Below are 22585 nucleotides of genomic sequence, written 5' to 3' on the forward strand. Positions count from 1 at the left end.
GTAGTAGAGTCCATATCACTCAAACATCAATGGTCTACAATAAAACTTAGACTTTAGGAATTGTCTTCTAATGCTGGGCACCAGTGGCTCACACCTGTAATCCTAGCTACTCAGGAGGCTGAGATCTTAGGATCACAGTTCAAAGCCAGCCCAGGCAGCAAATCCATGACACTTTTATCTCCAATAAACCACCAGAAAACTGGAAGTGACACTGTGGCTCAAGTGGTAGAGCACTTGCCTTGAACTGAAGAGCTGAGGGGCAGTGCCCAGGCCCAGAGTTCAAGCCCCATGACCAACTAAAAAAAAAAAAAATTGTCTTCTAGAGAAGAAATAAGCCAAAAACCTATTTATGTGAATGAAGTTTTATTAGAACACTGCTAGTACCACTCAAGTGCATCAACTAGAACTACAAGAGCAGTAGCTACGAGACTGTATGGCCACAAGGCCAAAAATATTTACTATCTGGCAATTTGCTGGGCACAACAGTGTACAGCTGTCTGTCATCTCAGCTCCAAGGGAAGCACAAATAGGCTGGCACAAGGCAAACAGGCATGACGCAAGACCCTATCTCAAAATTAACAAACACAAAAAAGGTGAGTAGGAAGGACTCGTGCTGCCTAGCAAGCATGAGGCCCCGAGATCAAATCCCATTACCACCTAAAAACTAAATAACCTTATGAACGCCAGATCTACACAAAAGCATCCTGAAAAGAAAAAAGTAGTGCTTAACAACTGCCCATACATGTCCAGAGCAATTTACAACGTGGAGCAAATACACATTTCTAAATAAATAAGATTTACATGCTGTCCTGCTGGACACTCTGAGTAGCCATTACTACAAAATAGCTTATTGTATAAGCTCATCACATAAACAACGTGACAGTGGTTCCTTTGATAATGGTTAAAAAGTCCTCTGCTCAAACACAGGAATGCTTTGTGGACATCTATGCTTTTCATCCCACAGTTCACTCAAAACCATGAAATAGTCTCTTAAGTGTTTTCTTTAAAAGGAAAACTATTTTGTGAAAAGAATATATAATACATAAAATAGATAACATATGCAATATATAAATATTATTCATATATTATATAGTATTTACAATGTAGCATATACACTATATATTGTATTATATAATGTACACAATACTATAGTATTATACTTTTAATACTATTTATTTTGATATGTAATATGTAAATTAATAGTACTGACGAGAGAAATCAGCAGTTTATAAGTTTCATAATGTTAAAAATAAATGATGTGCAGGTTTCTGGTGGCTCATATCTGCAATCCTAATAAAAAGACTAAGACCTGAAGATCATGGTTCTAAACCACCTTGAGCAGACAAATAGGCAAAATTCTTATCTCCAATTAACCAGCAAGAAGGTGGAAGTGAAGATGTGGCTCCAGTGGTAGATTGCCAACCTTAAGCAAAAAGCCAAGCTGGAGCAGGAGGCCCAGAGTTCAAGCTCCAGTACTGGCACAAAAGTAAATAAATATACATATTAAATATAAATGATTTAAGTTTAAAAATTCTGAGATGCCACCATATCCCACAAAGGCATACATTTGATTATAATTACATAACCAAATGTTATTCATCCACATTCTCCATGGATGAATAAGGTTGGTGGAGGAGGAAGACTTGAGTCAACCTCGAAAGTGTAAAGAAATACTTTGCAGTGTATTTATAGAAATGCACACAAAGTAACTGCACTAGAATAATCCGACTCATGACACAAGGTATCTCCGCGGCATCATCTTTCTGTGTTCTGGGTTGTTTAGAGATGGTTAGTGACAATAGCTGTCCACATAGCTCTCAATCACACCCGCACACACAAATTAGGTGTTTTCATTTGGATGGAACCAGACCTGGGGAGAGAATACTTGGTGCAGATGTAGCCATACAACACATTGTTTTAAAAAGAAAAACCTTTTTTTAAGAAAAGGGGGGGGGGGGAATTTTAGTGAATTTTCAGTAACTGTTAAATAAGTTAAATGTTACTAATGAGCCAACAAAAGATGGAGCAGGGGTTCTGAGGCCCTGAGATTAGAGACTTTTATCACGATCTGTAACTATTCTGAAGACCCTGAGTCTGGTTTTTCCCTGCTGACAGTCATGTCTCCGACGCTGGCCTAGAGTCTCACCTCCCCCAATGGCAGGCAGCCTTCATACCAGGCGTACTTTCCTCCTACTTGGAGGGGCAGAGGGAGGGAGGAACTCCTGGAACCGTCCAGCCAAGAAAACGTGTGAGGGGAAAAGAAACGTGGGCGAGACTGGCGTTACCCACATCATCTGGCCTCCGCAGTTTCTAGGTTTTTGTCTTCAGATAATTTCGGAGTGAAACCCAGAGCAGTCACAGACTCTAGTTTGCTGCCCAGCTTGGTTTCCTACCATGAAGTTTCAGGAGGAGGGTGGTGGGTTCAAGAGGAGTGACATCGGGGAAACAGAGGCGTGGACGGGTCCAGGTCTTTTTACACGTGGATTGCACAGGAGCCAGCCCGGGGCACCGGCCCCTCCGGGAGCCCACGTCCTTGGGGGCGGAGCTTGCGCCCACATCCCACCCGCCCAGGCCTGAGAGGAAGTACCCGCCCTAGCTGCAGGAGCCCAGACGTACTAGCCGCTCATTGGCTGCAGAGGCTGCCAGTGTTTCTCCCCCTCCCCTCGAGGGCGGGGCCTCTTGCCACAGAGTGGAATCTCAGGCTGGCACCACTCTAAGGGTCTGTCTTCCCTACATCCTCTATTCTCAAAACAACAAGTTTTGTTGTGTTTTGTTGGCCCTCCACTTACAATCTCCACATATCCCCTGCCCCTTGGACTCCTCCAAAAGGCAAAGCTTTTCCAGAGTTCTAACATCTCTTCCCCACTGAGGCTCCAGTCCAGGAGCAAATAAGAGGATGCAGCACTTCCAGACAGCTCTGGCTGGCTGTCAGCCGACGCTGGGGCACTGCCCCTGTAGCGAGAACACTGGCACTGGCGTGCACTCAGCAAGAGGTGCTACAAACCCCCTACAGGGCCCACTGTACCTCTTGCTCTGCCAGTCGATGGTTTCAGGGTTTGTACTAATCGTCCCGCCTATCCTGTAAACTTCAGAGATGCAAATACTATGCCATACTTCAAAGCACACCAGCAGCAACCGGCTCATGGGCCTGACCAGGCCAAATTAAAAAGGCACATAATCTGGAACATTATTCTGTAATGTAACCTCTCAGACATGGTTCGGTCACCTGCAGGGAATACATACGCTCCTTGAAAATGCATACTGCTCAGAGAAGGAACATGCTCCTCTATAAACTAGGAGCATTCTAGTTTCCAAGTGCATCCTTTTAAGATTAGTACTCTTAAATGAACGGCAGTCATCTCGTAAGTGAAATTTCAAAGAAAGGTCGTTTTCCGCGAAAAAGTCAACAGCAAAATCGTTGTCATTTTACTTCTATCTTTGCGATTAAGGCTCAGATGTTCAGTGAACACAGCCTTGGTAAATAACCGAGCTGCAGCTAAGTGCTGGCATAATTCATGAGTTGATACATCATCTCCCAAGGCCTCCAACATGAAGAACGCAAGGCATGAAGAGCACCGCAGTTCTTAACGACCTCACCTGCAGCAGCTTCTAGGTTGATTTCATTTCCAGCAGCTATTCTGGAAACGTGTGACCTTTCAACTTGCCTGGCCTTCCGGTGGCTTCCCTTTGTCTCCCTTGCCGGTCCCTGTCTCTCTCTCCCCTCTCCCCTCTGCCAGCCCATCCCTCCCCTCTGCCCCCACCCTCCTTCAACTAACTATCAATCTTTTTCTGTTCCATTGCCACGGTCAGCACCGACGCTCGCTGGTGCCTCGATGGCCAACACCCGCGCTGCGGGTCTCAGGCCCGACCCCAGCGCCGATCCTCCCACCACCCGGTCCGCCTCTCCCGCAGAGAACCTCGCTGCGGCTCCAAGTCGGGCTGCAGCAGAATCCTGACGGATGAGCTCCACCAATCAGCGAGGGAGACATAACGGACGCCACCAATCAGCTTCCGCCGGGAGGCGGGACTTCGCTCAAGTTCCTCAGGTCCCGAAACCAAAGACCTGTTGCGGCGGCCGCCGGGGCCGCGGAGTTTCTCAGCTACGCGGCGCCGGCAGCGGCCTCGGCGCGAGTTCGTGCCTTCGGCTGCCACGCTCGCCACCCACGGAACCGAACCCCCCGCCCGGCGGCCCCAGCACGTCCCGCCCCGCCTCCCCGGCGCCGGGGATCCCGAGGCCGCCCGCGCGGTCCCGACCTCCCGGTCCCCGCCTACCCCCCCCCCCCGGCCCGCGCCCGGGTCCTCCGCGCCGGGGCTGCCGGGCTCCCGACGGCGACTCACCAGGAAGTGGAGGTTTCTCCGCGCTCCCGCCCTCGTGGGCCCGGCGTGGCGCGGGCAGCTGGACCAGGCGCAGCCGTGCCGAGGCCCGCTGGGCCCGGGGGTGGAGAGGGGCTGAGGCTGCGAGGCCCGGAGCCGGTCGGCTACCTCCCACCGCACCGCGCCGCCCCCGCGGACGCTGCAGGCTCGGCTCCCGCCCCGCGCACGGCGACGCGCGTCCCCGGAGCGAGCCTAGCGGCGGCCCATCCTCCGCGCACCCGCGCCGCCTCCCGCCGCCGCCGCCACCGCCGCCGCTGCTCCTGTCAGGAGTGTAAACATCCCGGCATCCCCGGGGAGGGGGCTGGGCCGAGGTTCGCCACGCCCCCTGCCGCTGTCGGCGCTGGGGAAGGCCCCGCCCCCTGCCGCTGTCGGCGCTGAGGAAGCCCCGCCCCCTGCCGCTGTCGGCGCTGAGGAAGACCACGCCCCGCCTGCGGGCCCGGGACGGTTTCCGCGCCTCCCCTCCCCGCGCGCCTCGCGGGCCCGGGCGGCGCTGCGGTCCTCCGGGCCTCTTCCCAGCTCAGGGCCGAAAATCTCCGCCGAGCCCGGGCGGCTGCCCTAGAGGAAGTTGGGTTTCCTTCATTCCCGTTTGGGAAGCAGTGAGCTGACTTGGCGACGTCCGCGTTCTGGTGGCCCGGGGTCGGCCGGGCGCCCGACCTCCCTGCGGGGCGGGGGAGGGCCTCCCTGGGCCGGGTCCCGCGCCGGGGTCCCGCGGGGCCGCTATCCGAGTGTCCCCGCACACTCGGGGCGCTCGGGGAGGGCACGCTGTGGAGGACCCGCGGCCCTGGGTGTCCGTGGAACGGGGTGGGGTGCGGGAGCGCCCGGAGCCCGCCCGGGTGGTGCGTGCGCGGGGTGCGGAGGCGCTGCGGGCCTTCCCTCCGGAGGCCCGGCCACGCGCCCGGGCGGAGATCGGAGGACCCAAACCGTCTCCGAGAAGCCGATCCCCCCACCCCCACCCCACCCCGTTCAGCCGCGAAAAGGCAGAGTGGAGCCGTGGCTCACGGGGTGGAGTGCCGGCCTTGAGCCAGAACGCTCAGCAAGAGACAAACCCCCTGCTAGTACACAAGGAGAGAGAGACACGGAGACAGGCGGGAAGGGAAGGGGAAAGGGAAGAGGAAAGGGAAAGGGCCTGAGCATCAGTGTGGCTGGAATCCAGTGAGCAAGGCAGACTGGCTGAGGAAATCTGAAGGGGGCTGGGGTACCAGAGAGGAACAGAAGTAGTTCTCTGTTGCCTCTGAAATATATCCTGGATACTTGGAGAGCCTCTGGAAAAGTAACAAGACTGGATTCGGACTGGAAGAAAATAACTGCGCTTGAGAAACGTAATGATGAACTTAGACCAGAGTGTGGATGGGAGAGAAAGTAAGAATGGTAAGATTTAGAGGATAATTCTAACAAGAGTTGCTGCTACGTTAAATATGGGATACAAAAAGAGGTCAGGGATGAAGCTGATGAAGTTGGCATTTAAATTAGATCGCACGCAGTTGTCAATCAGGTAGGCACAATGCCAAATCAAAGTTTCCCAAGGACACCTTGCGGGGAAAAAATAACAAGACATCCTTAAGATAAGGACAGTTCTGAGACCAGAAGCATGGGCAAGGATTTTGCCTTAATATTCTGCATAATCTCTGAGAAGATGTAGACAGATAGGTAATTAATAACAGTTTAAATAAATTAAGCCCAGTTTAAATAAACTACAGGTTCATCGACAGACAAAATATTCCACTGACATAAGCAAAATTCACAGTATACAAAACCTGATTTTATGCATGCTGGTGGCTCATGCCTGAAGTCCTAGCTACTCATGTGGCTGAAATCTGAGGATTGGGGTTCAAAGCCAGACTAGGCCAGAAAGTCCATGAGACTCTTATCTCCAATTACCCACCAAAAAGTTGGTGCACTTTGTACCTGTGTATCACTTTCCTTCTGGGTTAGGAAAGTTGTTCTCAGTCATTGGCATCCTGATCTGGAACAAATGCTAATGGAAAGGCAGAGAAGCCTGCCCAAAGAGGCTCCTGTGGTCCAAGGAACATCAGAGCAGAAGCCAGCTTTCATTGTTTTTCTGTTTGCTCCCTCCACCCCCACTCCATGACAGGCATTAATTACAATCCTTTTTCTGTGAGCATTTAATGTTTATACCTGATTCCTATGCAATACATACCATTACCTATCACATGAACTTTGTTCTACGTGGTATTTGATGATCAGACTTAAAACCTCCTGTTTACACCACGTCCTCATGATGTGTTCTTCACACAGCTTCACTCCATACAAATTTTTAAAAATCCAAGTCGTATTGATGATCATAACCTTTTTTTTTCTCCATAACATAACCCAAAACAGATTTCAGATACCAGGTTAGAGTTGGTGTAAATGTAGCATAAGGACAGAGAGTTACCAGGAAAAAAAATGTTTTCCTACAGAAGAATAATGAAGGAATATTAAAGAAATGATCCTGTCTTGAGAGAGATCCCAAGCATTGGGGTAGACAACACATGTCTAGCCTTCTTGATTGAAACATAGTACTGGCAACAGGTGTATGTTAAAAGCCACTAGTGATCCTGGCTGCTAGTGAATTTGGCAGCCAAGTGGTGATGAGGCTTAGTCAAGCTGTTGAAATGTCTGGACTAAAAGTGGGTCGAGGGGATGAAGTCAGAGTGCAGACAGCAGACAGCCCAAGGGAGATCCCTTTTCTCTGGCCTCAGTGGCAGTCCTCGTATCGTGTCAGAAAATAAATATCTTGCTTTGAAAACACCCATGTAAAATATTAGATAGTCACTTTCACACACGCAATGGCCTTTTACCATCCATTGTAAGTGGACCATGGAGATTAACTTGCAATTAAACAGAACAAAGTCAGCCTTAATGGCACGGTCTATCAAATGCCTAGAATTCAGAATCACAGAAAAGACAGCTCAGCTATGCTCCAATTATCTAGTGATGATATTTCGAGAATACCGTTCACAGTTAAAAATAGTGGCACCCTGACAGTGGCTCTCTCCTGGCTATTTCTGCAGTCATTATTAAACTGAACAGACATCTCAATACACTCCACACAGCAAATGTGAAATATATTATATATAACGTAGGGAAATGAAATATGTTCTATTAATTGCGAAATGTGAAGAAAAAACAGTAGGACTAGCAGTTTGTGTTTCCATAATGATACTTTTGCTCAACAGAATTCTACTGACTTTATGTTTCTTGACTCTTGCTATAGAAGTCAGTGGCACCAGTTGCTCACACCACCTCAAGATCATAGTTCAAAACCATTCCAGGCAAGAAAGGCTATGAGACTTTATCTCTAATTAACCACCTTTTAAAAAAATGGAAATGGAGCTGTGACTCCAATGAAAAAGCTAAGGGATACTGCCCAGTACTAGCGCGCGCGTGCGCGCGCGCGCGCACACACACACACACACACACACACACACACACACACACACACACACACACACACACACACACACACACACAGCTGAAGGCCCAAAGCCAATACACAGTGGACAGTAAGTCATAGCAATGCAGGAAATATATTCATAAGTTCTTTTCCTTTTCATTCTTGCACACCCTACCCTTGATGTCAAGCCAAACTCCATACATCATTTCCTCAGCTATGGGGGTCACTTTTTTTTTTTATCACAACCAGTGTTGGCAAGAGAGCAAGGCTCATCAAGGACTGTTTTTTATTTGCAGGTGTCTTTGAGACATTTTGTATATATGTACATATCTACCCCTAAATACTCGAATTTTGCAAAGCAAAATGGAAAGATCTCAAAAAGGTTGGGCTTAATTTACTGTTCTTCTTTCAACCGTCTTTTCTCACACATCTGCGGTGGTTACCCCATACTCTATCCTTGGGATGTAGCAGACCACTTAGGTCTGAGCATTAGAAGCAAAAGTCAATTTCCTAACAGCAAAGAAAATGGAAAATACTAAGTCTATTGACTTTGGGTATTTCCTCATAGTTCCATGGAGAGCCTAGTCTTGTGTTACATATCCAACAGCCTGTCCTGAGTTAGTAGAATTCAAGAAGTGAAAAGTGACCCTCACCATACTTTTTATATTTTCAGAAATGTTTTGTTAGCTGTAAATGTGGGTTTTTTTGAAGCCATCTTTTTCAATGATTAATATCCTTTACATTTCCAGCCCTCTTTGTTCATATGTAAGCATTGGTTACTTGTAATATATACTTCTTCAATCTTGTCCTTCAACTGTTCTACTTAATGGCTGAAATATTCTTCTAAAATACCTCAGTTGGTCAAAGGGATGGGGATGATGAACAAAGAGAGGGAGGGTGGGAAAATGCAGTCATAATATTCAATATACACAGGTGAAAAGCGAATTAGGAAAACTGAGGGTTACGTGGGGTTCAGATAGATGAGGGAGAAGGATGGAAGGGGTGCCATTGATCAAGATTAATTGTACTCATCAATTGGCATGTGTTGAAACACATTTGAACAAACTAAAGACATATTTAATGAAATTTTTAAAACAATAACATACCTCAGTACTGTATTCTTCAGCTGTTCACTTGCAGTGTCAATGTCCAAAGTGTTTGAACATATTAGATGCAAGGAAAATCAGGTTTGGAATGAGGCCACCTCCAATTCAAAGGTATGCTGGACACAGGCCTTCCCTGTGCTCTGTATAACAATAAGCCTGGTTAATCATAAGCAGCCTGGAGGCAGTCCAGGCTTCTGCCACTGAATTCACCATCAGATAACATTCAAATGACAGAGACCTTCTTTGTCTTTAATCACAGTAATAGCAGCTTTGTTGTGCACAAGTTAGCTGTGTGCACAGGAAGGGCACCTGACACTAAAACTGGACTTCTACTAATCAGGACTATTTCAAAGCTGAAGACATTGGGGGAGGGGAAGGATGAGTTTCAAAGCCTCATAAAGGTGCAGGGTAAGAAAGAACCTTTACATTTATAAGCTAGTCAAGCCCTGGTGAAGACAAGCCAATGTTTATCTATTGGTATATTGGATTATCTCTTCTTTGAAAGGTAGAAGACAGGCAGGAGAATGTCACCCCATGGAAATGAACAATCCTAATTGGTCATATTTGCCTGCCAGTCAGTGTTATGCAATGCTAGAAATAAAAGGGTGATTTAACCTGTAGAACATTTAACTAGTTTTAACGCTGTGTTACCCAGTTCAAGCCCCAGAATTGGCACAAAATAAAAAACTGAAAAAGCAAACAAAAAAAAAAAGAAACTGTGTGTATACTGAACAGCTTTCAAACAATTGCTGTATAATGTTTATGAAAATGATTAAAAATGACTTGTGTATTCATTTAATAGTTTGAACAGCCAAAACATGCAAATACATAAATTCTATTTTTAGATTTTTCTTCATGCAAATTGAAATGTAACAATAATTTCTTCCTAGAGATACAAATAACTATATTTCTTTATGTGATAAGTTAGGTGGAATTCAGATTTTGTCAAGTCTGCATCCTATGACTACTATCTAAGTGGACAAGTATTTCAGGATTTACAATAGAAAGCATAGAGAGCTATTGTAATGTCAATAGGGATGACCTGGGAGAAAACATGTCAATTATCACTGTAATGGTTTTAATTTTCTGTGTACATATTTGTGTGTGTGTGTGCCAGTCCTGGGGCTTAAACTCAAGGCCTGGGTGCTTTCCCTTAGCTTTTTTGCTCAAAGCTGGTTCTCTTCCACACAGACTACAGCTTCACTTCTGGCTTTTTGCTGGTAAATTAGAGCTATGAATCTCATTGCCTTTCTTGCCCAGGTTGGCTTCAAACCATGATCCTCAGATCTCAGCCTCCTTAATAGCTAAGAGTACAGCCATGAGCCACAAGCACCCAGGTGTATACATTCTTTAAATGCATTTCTATAGTTACTATATAACTAATCCTTCATTGGTACTAATTGATTAGTAAAGTTTGTATACTGTCTTGAAATCTAAATATGCAGAGGGATTATATTAAATCATGTTACCAGAATCTTTACTGCTAATTAGTTAGGCCCTGAAGACTAGAATTTGTTTCTTTTTGAATTTAAGATTTTAATTCCTTCATTGATATTCTATTAATTTTCTTGAGTTTTTAAAAATCATTTAAAGTTATGCATATATAATTTATACAAAATCCAATACTAACATCCCACTTGCTTTCTATTATATAGAGATAGGAAGAGATTTTCTCACCTAGCTAGGGGCCATACAGCTCTGGATTGAGATTTTAGTAGTATTTTCCCTTCAGGACTCTATCGTATGCAGAGATGAAGAGCTGCAGAGTGGATGGAGTCCTGACTATAATAAAGTGCCAAAGGCTTTTCTAGTATCACAGCAAAAGGAGAGCGAGCTTAGGTACTAAGACTCCTATTCTTCACCAGTAAAGACAGAGTAAAGTGAAATGAACAATTTTATAAAGAATTCACCAAAAGGAAGACTTCTCAGCTTTACAGATCCCTTTAAAAAAATACCCAGGAGTGTGGCTGTGGCTCAAGTGGTAGAGCGCTAGCCTTGAGCTGAAGAGCTGAGGGACAGCGCCCAGGCCCAGAGTTCAGGCCCCACCACCGACCAAAACAAGACCCTCCTCCATTGAAACATTAGAATGGGCTACCAGTAATCTTCAAGTCTAGGTTAAGTATATCCTGATTGGAAACAAAAAGATGAGCTAGAATCACATAAGATTCCAAGTTAGCTCATTTGTAGAACAGCTGCTAAGACATGTTGAGGGACAGCAAGGTCAACCTCCCTTTGCTCTCAAGACCATGGGAGTGGAGCTTTGCTTCCCTTGAAATCCATGGATAAACTAGACATTTTTAGCTTCCTAATTGTAGAGTGAATAATCGCTAGTCCAGATGTCTTGTTTCAAACTGAAACTTGTCATTGATATGTAGGTTTTTGTTTCCTTCTCCAATGCATTGGGGGATCTCCTTCTCATGCTTTAGAAGATGTCTTCCCCATTAAAACAACTCCCTCAGCACCCAATGGGAATAAGCAGATGGCCTGAAGCAAACCAAAAATTAACTGCTCCAAAAGGGACTAACAATAGAGGAGCTACTGAAGTCAAGTACCCAGGTGCCCTGCTCTGAGTGAGTGGCAGTTCAAGTAAGAGTCAAAGGACACAAAGAGAACAGCAGAAGATAGCAGCTACACTGAAGTCCGAAGGCAGGCACCATCTGTGTACCTGTTTTCCCTCCTTCCCCTGGCAAGAAAAAGCACTCAGGAGTCCACAGGCTTGAGAAACAAGGCTGGGAGTGCAGAGCCTTCCTGTGCATTAACTGAGAGGCAGCCAAGTGACCATTGACTTAACAAAGTTTCCATGTGTGTTCATTGGTTTTCTGTCACTGTAATACATACCCAGGATCAATCCATATAAAAACAAGAAAGGCTTATAGGTGGCTCACAGCATTTAATGTTTCAGCGGTGGCCTGCTGGACCTCTTGCTGGAGGCCTGCAGAGCAGGGCAGTACATCGGGGCAGCAGCATAGAGAGGGATACTGGGCAGGAGTCACCTCCTGGCCAGGTATAGAAGAGGAGGAGGAGGGCTGAGTCTTTGCCATTCCTGAGCATGCCTCTAGACAGCCACAGACCTCTGTCCAGGTCCCACTTCTTAATGCTCAGGACAAAGCATTAGCAGGAAAGAGTACACAGGGGATAAAGGACCAGGCAGACTCCCCTCTAGCAAATAGTGGGGAGAAAGACTAGAACCTCCACACTCCCAGGAGAAGACATGAGAAAGGCTAGTAAATACCTCGACTGGAGGAGACCAACATTTGTGAGTAGAGCTGATTCAATGAACATGAGCGTCAGGACTTTTGCTGCAAACCTTGCCAGCAAATAAAATGTAACCCAGAATTCCCTGGTGCCTTCTTCAGTTACAGGACAAATGGAGCTTGGCCGAAAACAATGCTAATGCCCAGCAAAGAAGAGTTCAGGGGAAGTCTGATTCCTGACCCTGGATTCACCTGAAGTCAGCCTCTTCTTAATGGACTGTTCAGCTACATAAGGGAATATGCTGGTTCTCACTTTCCCTGTTGTAGTTTAAACAGCCTCCATTCCACAATCGACAGAGTCTAGCCAGTGTTATATTGTGTTCCATAGACAGGAGACTGACACCTGGGTTATAAGGATCTCCTGTGGAGGGGACGAAGGCCAAAGGGGGTCAGCCAGTGGACTCTGCCACTGGAGCTCTCATGAGTGAGCCTGGCACCTTCACAGGCCTCTGTCTTCAGAGCCACCGGAGCCTTCTCCAAGTCTTTCTCTTCTCTGTAGAACAAACTTGAAACATGACGTCGCTGCTCTGCATATTGAAGGAGGTTTTTTTTAAGTATATAAAGTGCTTGACCAACTTTATTATAATTACATTTCATTCTGACAAAACACACATTAGAATTTTCCCCATTTCAGAATCAGAGAGCTTATTCTTTTAACCTTATCAAACAGTTATGACCTGCTTCCTGAAATAGTTCCTTACCTAAGAGCAATACATCACGTTTGGGGCTATTTCTCTTGAAGAGCAAGTATTAGGAGATGGTTGGTGTAAACCCAGAGTCTGGGAGCTGAGAAGTTGAAAAAGAACTGAACAGATGTGAACAATCCTTTAGTAAATCATTTTACTTAAGAAGGAACTGGAAATTAGTCATTCTTCCAAATAGTTGTTGAATTGTTAAGATGATATCCGTCTGTGCATAGATTATGGGAAAACATTATTCAACCTTAGCAATCACCAGAGAAATGCAAATAAATATAATATGATTCATATTAGAATGACTTGTTTAGAACAATAAGTTATTGGTAGAGAAATGAAGAAAAGGAAATCCAGGCACGCTGCTGGTAGGAATGCAAATTACTTATGGCCATTTTTTGATGATTATAAAATCCCCTTAAAATTAGAAACAGAGACTGAGCAGCAGTGGCTCTTTCCTGCAGTCCCATCCACTCAGGAGGCTGAGATCTGAGGATTGCTGTTAGAAGCCAGGCTGGGCAGGTACGTCTGTGTGGCTCCTATCTCCAATAAACTCTCAAAAAAAAGTGGGGGACAGAAGTAGAGCCAGCTCAAGCACCAGCCTTGAGTGTAAAAAGTAAGGGAGCATGCCGTGGCTCTAGTTCAAGAGAGAGGGTTCAAGCTCTAGTATGGGTGCAAAACAATTAGAAATAGAACTCTCATATGACTCCCAGGTGATCCAGCAACGCGCTCCTGGATTCATGTCCAGCATCCCGCAGCCACTGCACTGCAGCAACAGTTCCACTCCGTGTTCATGGCGACACGACTCAAAATAGGCAAGCTACAGAAGTAACCTAAGTGCCGATCAATAGATGAAAAGGATGTCTTCACAAGGGGATGTTGAAAAAGAAATTCCATCATCTGCAACAACATGGAAGACACTGGGGAGCGTGGCGTGAGTGAAATAAACCAGATGCAGACCCATACTCCCTGATCTTCTTATGGGTGGCAGCTAAGAAAGTTAGAGCCACACCCATACTAACCACGGGCTGATGGCAGTAGACCAGGAGGGAAGATGCTGGCCAAAGACTACAATGTTTCAGGGAGATGGGCAGAATACACGGCATTCTGGTATCTACTGCAAAGCAGGGTGACTCTAGTATGCTCAAAGCTTCCAAAACAAAAAAGCCATAGGCACAGAAAAGCTATAGGCATGTAAATTTATATGCATATATGTGTGTATATTATGCAACATATATCATATATTATATACAATACATATATAGCAATGAGCCTGATTTTCATCATTCCACAATGTGCACATGTACACATTTAACTCACTAAATATACAAATGTTATCAGTTCAAACTACTAAAAATACAAAGTGGTTTAAATGAATTATTTAGGCCACTGAATTGTGGGGGTTGTTTCTTCATTCTTATCATGGGCTGATGGGCATACAAAAATATTTACTGCCACTGGGCATCAGTAGCTCACACCTGTAATCCTACCTACTCAGGAGGCTGAGATCTGAGGATCAAAACCAGCCTGGGCAGGAAAGTCCATGAAACTCTTATCTCCAATAAACCACCAGAAAACCAGAAGTGGCACTGTGGCTCAAGTGGTAGAGCACTAGCCTTGAGCTGAAGAGCTGAGGGACAGTGCCCAGGCCCAGAGTTCAAGCCCTATATCCAACTCTGTGTGTGTGTGTGTGTGTGTGTGTGTCTGTGTGTGTGTGTGTGTATGTGTATTTACTGACACCTTAAGTACACCATGAACTGAGAATCTTTTGAAACCTCCATTTTCCATATGTCTGTTGACAACACATCATAAGTTAGAGCTGAGCTAAAAAATAATGCTCATTAACAATGGAGGGTTTTAAATAACTGAATTCGCTAATGTATTTATTCCTTCAACAAATATTTATCAAACACTCATAAACTATGAGGTAAGGGAGCACACTGATGAATGATGAAACTTCCCTTTCTAGCAATTTTTACACCTCGTTGCATGACTATACTTTCTACAAAATGAACTACTTATAAATGGGTCTTTCTCCTCCTTTTACACATGTAAAACTGTCACATCTCTGAAGAAGGATTGAGAACAAGTATTGATTCTACTATGCTATCATTTTTCTACTCCCAAAATTACACAGATTAATCAATAATTCAAGAAAACTTCCTGTGTGACATACTTGTCACTCTGAAGCTGTTAGAGCAATGGGTTTAGACAGTAGCAGGATGACATGAGGGACTGGAAGGCAGAGTGGGTGATCACCCGTGATGGGTAAAGGATTAGACAGTTCATTCAGACAGCTCACCTGTAAGAAAGGTCTTCGTGGAGAAGCTGGAAAACTAGGAAGTAGAATTTAGAGTTTTCATGTCAGAAACAAGCTTAGACCACAGGATAAACCTCTGACAAAGTTCTACTCATTAGCTTTTCTTCTTTTCTTTTTCAAACCGAATAATAGCCTTAATAATTTTAATAGAAGACTCCAAATGCCCCAGTAAACTGGGGAAAATTTAATACAAGAACAAAAACATTCTAGAGAACTTATTGAAATAACTTTTACATTTCATAATAAAAAAGTAGCTCATGTGAATATATGTGTGTGAAAATATGTAACTCAGTGGTGAGACATGTAACCAGCATATGCCTGGCCCTCAGTTTGATGCCAAAACAGCACTTAGCTTTCTAAAAGGGTCCTGAAATAATTCAGATGTTCAAAGGTACCAAAATCCTTGCTTAGTGTTTTTCATCACTGCTAATGTGTGTGTGTTTGTATGTGTGTGTGTGTGTGTGTGTGTGTGTGTGAGAGAGAGAGAGAGAGAGAGAGAGAGAGAGAGAGAGAGAGAGAGAATATTTCTTTTCAATGAGACAGGTGTTGGCTTAACGGGAAATAATGAAAAAAATAGATTTAGTTTTTAAGCCATCGTAGTTTCTTTGTACTCTTCTGTACTTCAACTTTGAATTGTTGCATTGTCAAAAAATGCTGAAAGGATGAGGAGTAAGAAGAGGAGGAGGAGGAGAAAGAGGAAATTTGAAAACAAGAGCCAGGTGCTGGAGGTTCATGCCTGTAATCCTAGCTACTCTGGAGGCTGAGATCTGAGGATCATGCTTTGAAACCATCAAGGCAGAAAAGTCTGTGTGAGTCTTATCTCTGATTACCCATAAAAAGCTGGCAGTGGAGCTGTAGCTCTAATGGTAGAGCACTAGCCTTGAGCAAAACAGCTCAGGCACAGAGCCCAGGCCAGAGTTCAAGCCTCCTTACTGGCATTTTAAAAAGGAAAAAAAAACAAAAAACCAGGTGCCAGAGGCTCAAGCCTGTAATCCTAGCTACTCAGGTGACTGAGATCTGAGGATCATGGTTCAAAGCCAGCCTGGGCAGAAAAGTCCATGAGACTTTTATCTCTAGTAAACTACTTGGAGAGGCTGGAAGTGGCCCTGTAACGCAAGTAGTAGAATGCTAGCCTTGAACACAAAGAGGCTCAGGGACAGCATCCAAGCCCTGAGTTCAAGCCCCAGGACTGGCAAAAAAAAAAAAAAAAAAGAGAGAGAGAGAGAATAAAATACATTACAAAAATAAAATTACAAAAATACATTACAAAAATAAAAGACATTACAAAAATTTTGTATGACAATTTACATGCACACAACAAGATAATATAAAACCAGATTGGTGTTTTGGCCATCTCCCAAGGAATTGAAACACTTAGAAAAGAAACCATTCTGAGGGTTCTTGGTCTATGAAGTTCTTAAATCTATCTCAGTAAAAATAATTCTAGTAAAGTTCTTAAATCTATCTCAGTAAAAATAATTCTAGTAGTGAAGTTTGCATTTTGTAATTGGAAATAATATTAATAAAATCCTTAAAAATATTACAGTCCTAATAATTAAACATTAAAAGTTTCACACACACACACACACACACACACACACACACACACACACACACACACACACACACACACACACACACACACACACACACACTAATGATCCAGGCAGGAGTAGCTTTTGCCTATAATCATACAGATACAGAGGGGATCACAATTTGAAGGCAACTGGGGCAGGAAGTTTTGAGGGATCATATATAAAAATAACCAATACAAAAGTAATCTGGGAGCATGGGTCACATTGTAGACCACAAGCTGAGCAAGTACAAAGACCCTGAGTTCAAACTCTACTACCACCCATAAATATTAGGTCCTTCCTGTGAATTTAGTACAATCTAGAATCAAATTGTGTAATTCTCAAGGATGCTGTCCATAGTAATTCTAATATTAATATCAATTTGGCATTTAACTGTCAGCTTAAAACCAGGGCTAACTCCCCTCAGAGACGTCTACCAGGAAAGACTAAACAAACAAGTAGAGTCAACCTGGGATGGTTTTCCTTTTAATATTTTCAAGAATGATGCTCAGTCAAAATGGCTGAGGGTGCTGATACCAGTTTAGTTCTTATTAAAATCAGCTACCTTCTTTTTCTTTTTTTTTTTTTTTTTAACTAAACGAAGTTTCTTTCCCTCCAAATTCATTCATCATCATGACAGCACAGTCAGGGCTGTCCCTACAGGCTGGTGGCACTCCAGCTCATTAATCTGGCAGACAGGACATCTTCAAGACTGATGGGGCTTTCTTGTTTCGCAAGCCAGTCAGCTCACCTGCACTGTGCTCGCTGATTGGTGGATCGGAACCAGGTGAGAGAAATGTTTTGAAAGCCATTCGAGAGCAATCTAAAACAATGTGCTTCCAGGAGGTAGAGGAGCGAAAACATGGCTACCCATTTCTTACCAAGATAATAGTCTACATCATGGGGTGGAGATAATTTTGCAAATTAAAGTTGAAAAAAGAACACCTGAGATTTATTATTCAAAGATGAGCTCCCCACACCAAAAATAAATGGCTAGAGTCACAGACTGAGTTTCAGTCTCTCTCTCTCTTTCTCTCTCTTCTCTCTCTCTCTCTCTCTCTCTCTCTCTCTCTCTCTCTCTCTCTCTCTCTCTCTCTCTCTCACACACACACACACACACACACACACACACACACTGTCATCATAGTGGAAGTGCTCTTCTACATGCGTACTCTCAAGTTGACAGAAAAAAGATATTGTCTTTGGACCGGTGTGTCTTATTATATAAAACTGTGGCTTATTATATAAAACTGTTCTGAACCACTGTTTTGCCTACTCCAATTCTGTAATCATAGCTACTTAAAACTATTTTTTAGGATTTCATGCAGGGTAGCATTTTCGCTGTTAAGGATTTAATGAATCATCTTTTCAAGATGTCAAAGGTTGACCCATTTTGGTCAGCCCATTCCTGAAATTTCCACCACCCAAAACTCTCCCAATTAGTGTAATATTAATAATATATGACAAAACTAAGAGACGTGCCTATGGATACAGACAATTGAGCCACTGCTTGAAAGTTGTCATGAAAAAAAAAATTAGCAAGGGATTTTATTCAAAAGAATATTGAAGTTATTCTTTATGTTAATTTTATTGTTCATGATTTTTCATTTCTCCTTGTAAGATCCATCTCCTACTAATAAGGAAAACTAATTTTCTATTTTACAATCCACTATAATATTTATGTAATCTACTATGTTTTCTTTGGTAATAAATATATTGAAATCCTAACTTGGTTTTCAGAATATTCTAGTAGTTTGGCTTAAAATTCAAAGGGGCCAGGTGCTGGTGGCTCATGCCTGTAATCCAAGCTAAGCAGGAGGCTGAAATCTGAGGATTGGGGATCTAAGCCAGCCCTGGCAGGAAACTCTGTGAGACACTTATCTCCAATAACCACCAGGAAACTGGAAGTGGCACTGTAGCTCAAGTGTCAGCCTTGAGCTGATGAGCTGAGGGACAGCGCCCAGGCCCAGAGTTCACGCCCCATGACTGATCCAAAATAACAAAAATTCAGAAAAGTTTAAAATGAAAAGTCAATCCTCTGTCCCATTCTGCATTTATAACTACTTTTAATGTTTGAGGTCTAATAATATGCTATTATTTATTAGGCTCTACTTACTTTCTGTTCCAATAAGCACGGATTTAATTATTATTACACTTATTCACTCTTGCCCAAGCATTTTATATTAACTGTTGACACATCGATCCCTTCCTTCATTATAGAATGATTTACAATTTTCCAATTCCAGGGAGCTTTTATAAATGGTTGAATACATTGCTTAAGAATAGAAACAAGGAAAGCCTCATGACTGACAAAAAAAAAAAGAATAGAAACAAGGAACTGGGCACAGGTGGCTCATGCCTGTAATCCTAGCTACTCAAGAGGCTGAGATCTGAGGATCATGGTTTAAAGCCAGCCAGGGCAGAAAAATCCATGAGACTCTGATCTCCAATAAACCACTAGAAAACCGGAAGTGGCGCTGTGGCTCAAGAGGTAGAGCACTCGCCTTGAGCTGAATTGCACAGGGACAGTGCCCAGGCCCAGAGTTCAAGCCCCAGGACTGACAAAAGAAAGAAAGAAAGAAAAGAAAAGAAAGAAAGAAAGAATAGAAACAAGGGCTGGGAAGGTGGCTCAGTGGTAGAGTGCTTGCCTTGCATGCATGAGGCCCTGGGTTCGATTACTCAGCATCATATAAGCAGAAAAAGCCGGAAGTGGCGCTGTGGTTCAAGTGGTAGAGTGCTGGCATTGAGCTGAAGAGCTGAGGGACAGGCCCAGAGTTCAGGTCCCATAACCAACAACAACAATAACAAAGAATAGAAATAAAACTCCCAGCTTTTGTTAAGAAAAAAATACCAACATCACAAATAAGTAAATTCTATACTATAGGTTAGAAATTGTTCAGAACTGTGATAAAACATAAGGAAAAGGTAAGTGGGATTCAGAGTAGTGGGGCAGAGTAAGTAGTATATAATGCTCTTTAAAAGAGTCTTGAGCTGGGCCCTGGTGGCTCATGCTTGTACTCCTAGCTACCCAAGAGGCTGAGAACTGAGGATTACGACTGTGAGCCAGCACACGCAGGAAAGCCCTTGAGACTCTTGTCTCCAATTAATCACCAAAAAGTTAAAAGTAGTGTGATGGCTCAAGTTTTAGGATGCTAGCCTTAAGTGAAAAAAGCTAAGGAAAGCACTGAGGGCCTGAGTTCAAGTCCCATGGCCAACACACACACACACACACACACACACACACACACACACACACTGTGAGGGTCTTAAACTACTCTTAAAGGTATAGGGTTTCTTGAAGTTGGTCATGAAGGTATGGGAGAATGGTCATGCAAATAAATATCAGGGCAAATAACAGCTCCTCCAAGGAAATCAGATAATTCTAAGCTTGGGAGTCTGACACTTGTCTGATGAACAAGAGGGTCTGGTGTGGAGAATTGTAAAGAGAAGCAGTATTAGAAGAAGTCCCGATAGGCAGAGGAAGCGGGGAGAAGCAGAGGACTGGTAGATGCTCAGGAGACCTTGGGGTTTTATCCAGAGTCACCTGTGAAATCTTCATGGCTTTGAGTGAAACTGTGACAGGATTATCATTACAACCTGGGAGGAACTAAGTGCTGTGGAGTTGAATCTATTACAAGAAGAAAGAGTGAGCCAGGTGCCTGTGGCTCACGCCTGTAATCCAAGCTACTCAGGAGGCTAGGATCTGAGGACAGGGGATTGAAACCAGCCTTGGGGCAGAAAAGTCCATGAAACTGTTAGTTCCAATCAACCAGAAAAAAAAAGCCAGTGGTGAGAGGTGTGACTCAAGTGGAAGAGCACCAACTTTGAGCAAGGAGAAAAGCCAAGCAAGAACAAAAAGCCTGGAGTTCAAATCTCAGTACCAACACAACACAAAACCAGGCAGATCATTCAGAACACTTTTTCAGTAGCTTAGCGCTGAGACTCTCAAGCACTGGGTAAAGACAGAATAGAGATAGTAAAATAGTCATTTACTTTAAAAATAGAGCTAACAAAACTTCCTGATGAATTGTCTTGAGGTCCGAAGAAGAAGGCAAAAGCAAGAGATAACAGTAATTTTAAACTCCTTTTAAATTGTTTGTTATATTATAACACACTAGTCTCATCATTGTTCCGCCAGTGGGACAGACATCTCATTGGTTCTAATCAGGTTGAATATAATCTTTTTTGTTTGGTTGGGTCTTTTTGTAGGTTATGGGGCTTGAACTCTGGGCCTGGGCGCTGTCCCTCAGCTCTTCCGCTCAAGGCAAGCACCCTACCACTTGAGCCACAGCGCCACTTCCGGTAGTTTTCTGCTGGTTTATTGGAGATAAGAATCTCACGGACTTTTCCTGCCTGGGCTGGCTTTGAACCGAGATTCTCAGATCTCCTGAGTAGCTTCGATTACAGCTGTGAGCCATCGGCACCCAGCTGAATATCATCTTTAAGGAGAAAAAAACCACAAAGCACTGTTGTGACTCATTATACTCCATTGTATGAGTCAAAACCTCCAAGTCCCATTTCCCTTGGGCCTATGACCTAGCTTTGGCCAGGGCCATGTGATAACAGGGGGAAGGAAACAGCTTGGCTGGAGCTCCTATTTTTGTGAATGTGTGGTTGGTTGGGACTGTGAAAAGCTTTCAGTGGTGACAACAGAGACTATGGCTTGGCAGTATGGCTCAATTGAGTTCCTAGCACAATGGTGTAAGTGATTCAGCCAGCCAAGGCCTTTATTCTAGCAGTCAGTAAACATCAACAAGAGTGCTTATCAAATACGGTGTGCCACATGCTTTAAGCTATTAGTCTCAGAAACAGCTTGGAGCCTGCTCTTGGTGGTGGTTGTTCCTTAGCCCTCAAAGCTAGCCTCTTCTTGTCAGCTTTCCAGTATAATTTCACTGTTTATCAAAGTTAAATTTATCTTCAGTTAAATTTATCTTCCACTACTTTCATCTAGTTCCCCAGGTGAATACCAGCACGAAGAGACAGCACCTCTCTTAGCCTGTTTTTGTGCTACTGTAACAAAATGCCGCAGGCTGGATGATTTAGGAAGAAGAGAAATTTATTTTGGATCATTCTGCGGACTGGGGAAGAGCAACGTCAAGGCCTGGCAGGTTGGTGTCTGGTTTGAAGTAGAGGGCTGGTTGGGACATCACGTGGCAGAAAATCAGGGCAGAGGGTGCCTCCTCCCTCAGACCGGCTGGTGGCATTTATCCACTCACGAATGCCTTGCCTTTATAATCTAGCACCTCTAACAAGCTGCTCAGGAAGCCGGGATTGTGAGGATCATGGTTGGAGGCCAGCCTGGGCAAAGAGTTAGGAGGACTTACTCCCCTCCCCCCCCCCCACATCAAGCAGACATAATATTGGGTGCTCCTAGTCCCTGGGAGCCCCAGGGAGAGACATCTCAGTCTGTGGCAGTCCCTTGGCAAAAAACTCAGAACTTTTTAAAAAGCAAAAAAGGCCAAAGACCCACAGTGAATGCTTGGAAGTGCTCAATTTTGCGATTTTTAAAAAGATGACTTTGGCTAACAAGGGAGAAACAGGTGGGAAGTGGCCCCGGGTAGCTACGAAGAGAGGGCTTGGCAAAAATTCAGGCTACGTGTGCTCGTGGCCTGAGCCAGAGCATTAACAGTGGTAATGGAGAGAAAATGTAAGATAGGTAGGTAGATGTTAGAGACACAGATGACAGACAGACAGATCGTAGAGGAATAATAGATGATAGAGGACAGAGAGAGAGAGTTTTGTAGTGTTGAGTTTGAACTCAGAACCTGATGCCTGCTGGGTGCTCTACTACTGAGCTACCTGCATGCTATTTTGTGTTGGTTATTTTGCACATGGTCTTGCTCTCCGCACAGGCACATGTAAAGATCA

General features: G+C 44.2%; 1 protein-coding gene and 1 long non-coding RNA gene across 6 annotated transcripts in view; one reads left to right on the plus strand and one right to left on the minus strand.

Annotated features, from left to right (window-relative positions):
- Window positions 1–4606, minus strand: part of Nek7 (NIMA related kinase 7) — a 124995-nt gene extending 120389 nt beyond the window's left edge. For 2 of the 5 annotated variants that reach the window (XM_070041882.1, XM_070041886.1), the window contains exon 1: window positions 2290–2338. In XM_070041882.1, coding sequence (XP_069897983.1) covers window positions 2290–2294 — 5 coding nt within the window. In that variant the 5' untranslated portion in view covers window positions 2295–2338. Of the gene's footprint in view, window positions 1–2289; window positions 2339–2393; window positions 2415–3597; window positions 3686–4338 lie in introns of those variants that run through there. The other 3 variants (XM_070041883.1, XM_070041884.1, XM_070041885.1) reach the window with 3 other exon arrangements.
- Window positions 4607–5320: 714 nt separating this feature from the next.
- LOC138841032 (uncharacterized) overlaps window positions 5321–22585 on the plus strand; it is a 34847-nt gene continuing 17582 nt past the window's right edge. Inside the window, exons 1-2 of the long non-coding RNA XR_011376301.1 lie at window positions 5321–5742; window positions 21669–21825. This is a non-coding gene — a long non-coding RNA (uncharacterized lncRNA). The remainder of the gene's footprint in view (window positions 5743–21668; window positions 21826–22585) is intronic.

The sequence above is a fragment of the Dipodomys merriami genome, unplaced genomic scaffold (assembly GCF_024711535.1).
Source record: "Dipodomys merriami isolate MVZ:Mamm:240054 unplaced genomic scaffold, mDipMer1.0.p SCAF_31, whole genome shotgun sequence".
Lineage (NCBI taxonomy): Eukaryota > Metazoa > Chordata > Mammalia > Rodentia > Heteromyidae > Dipodomys > Dipodomys merriami.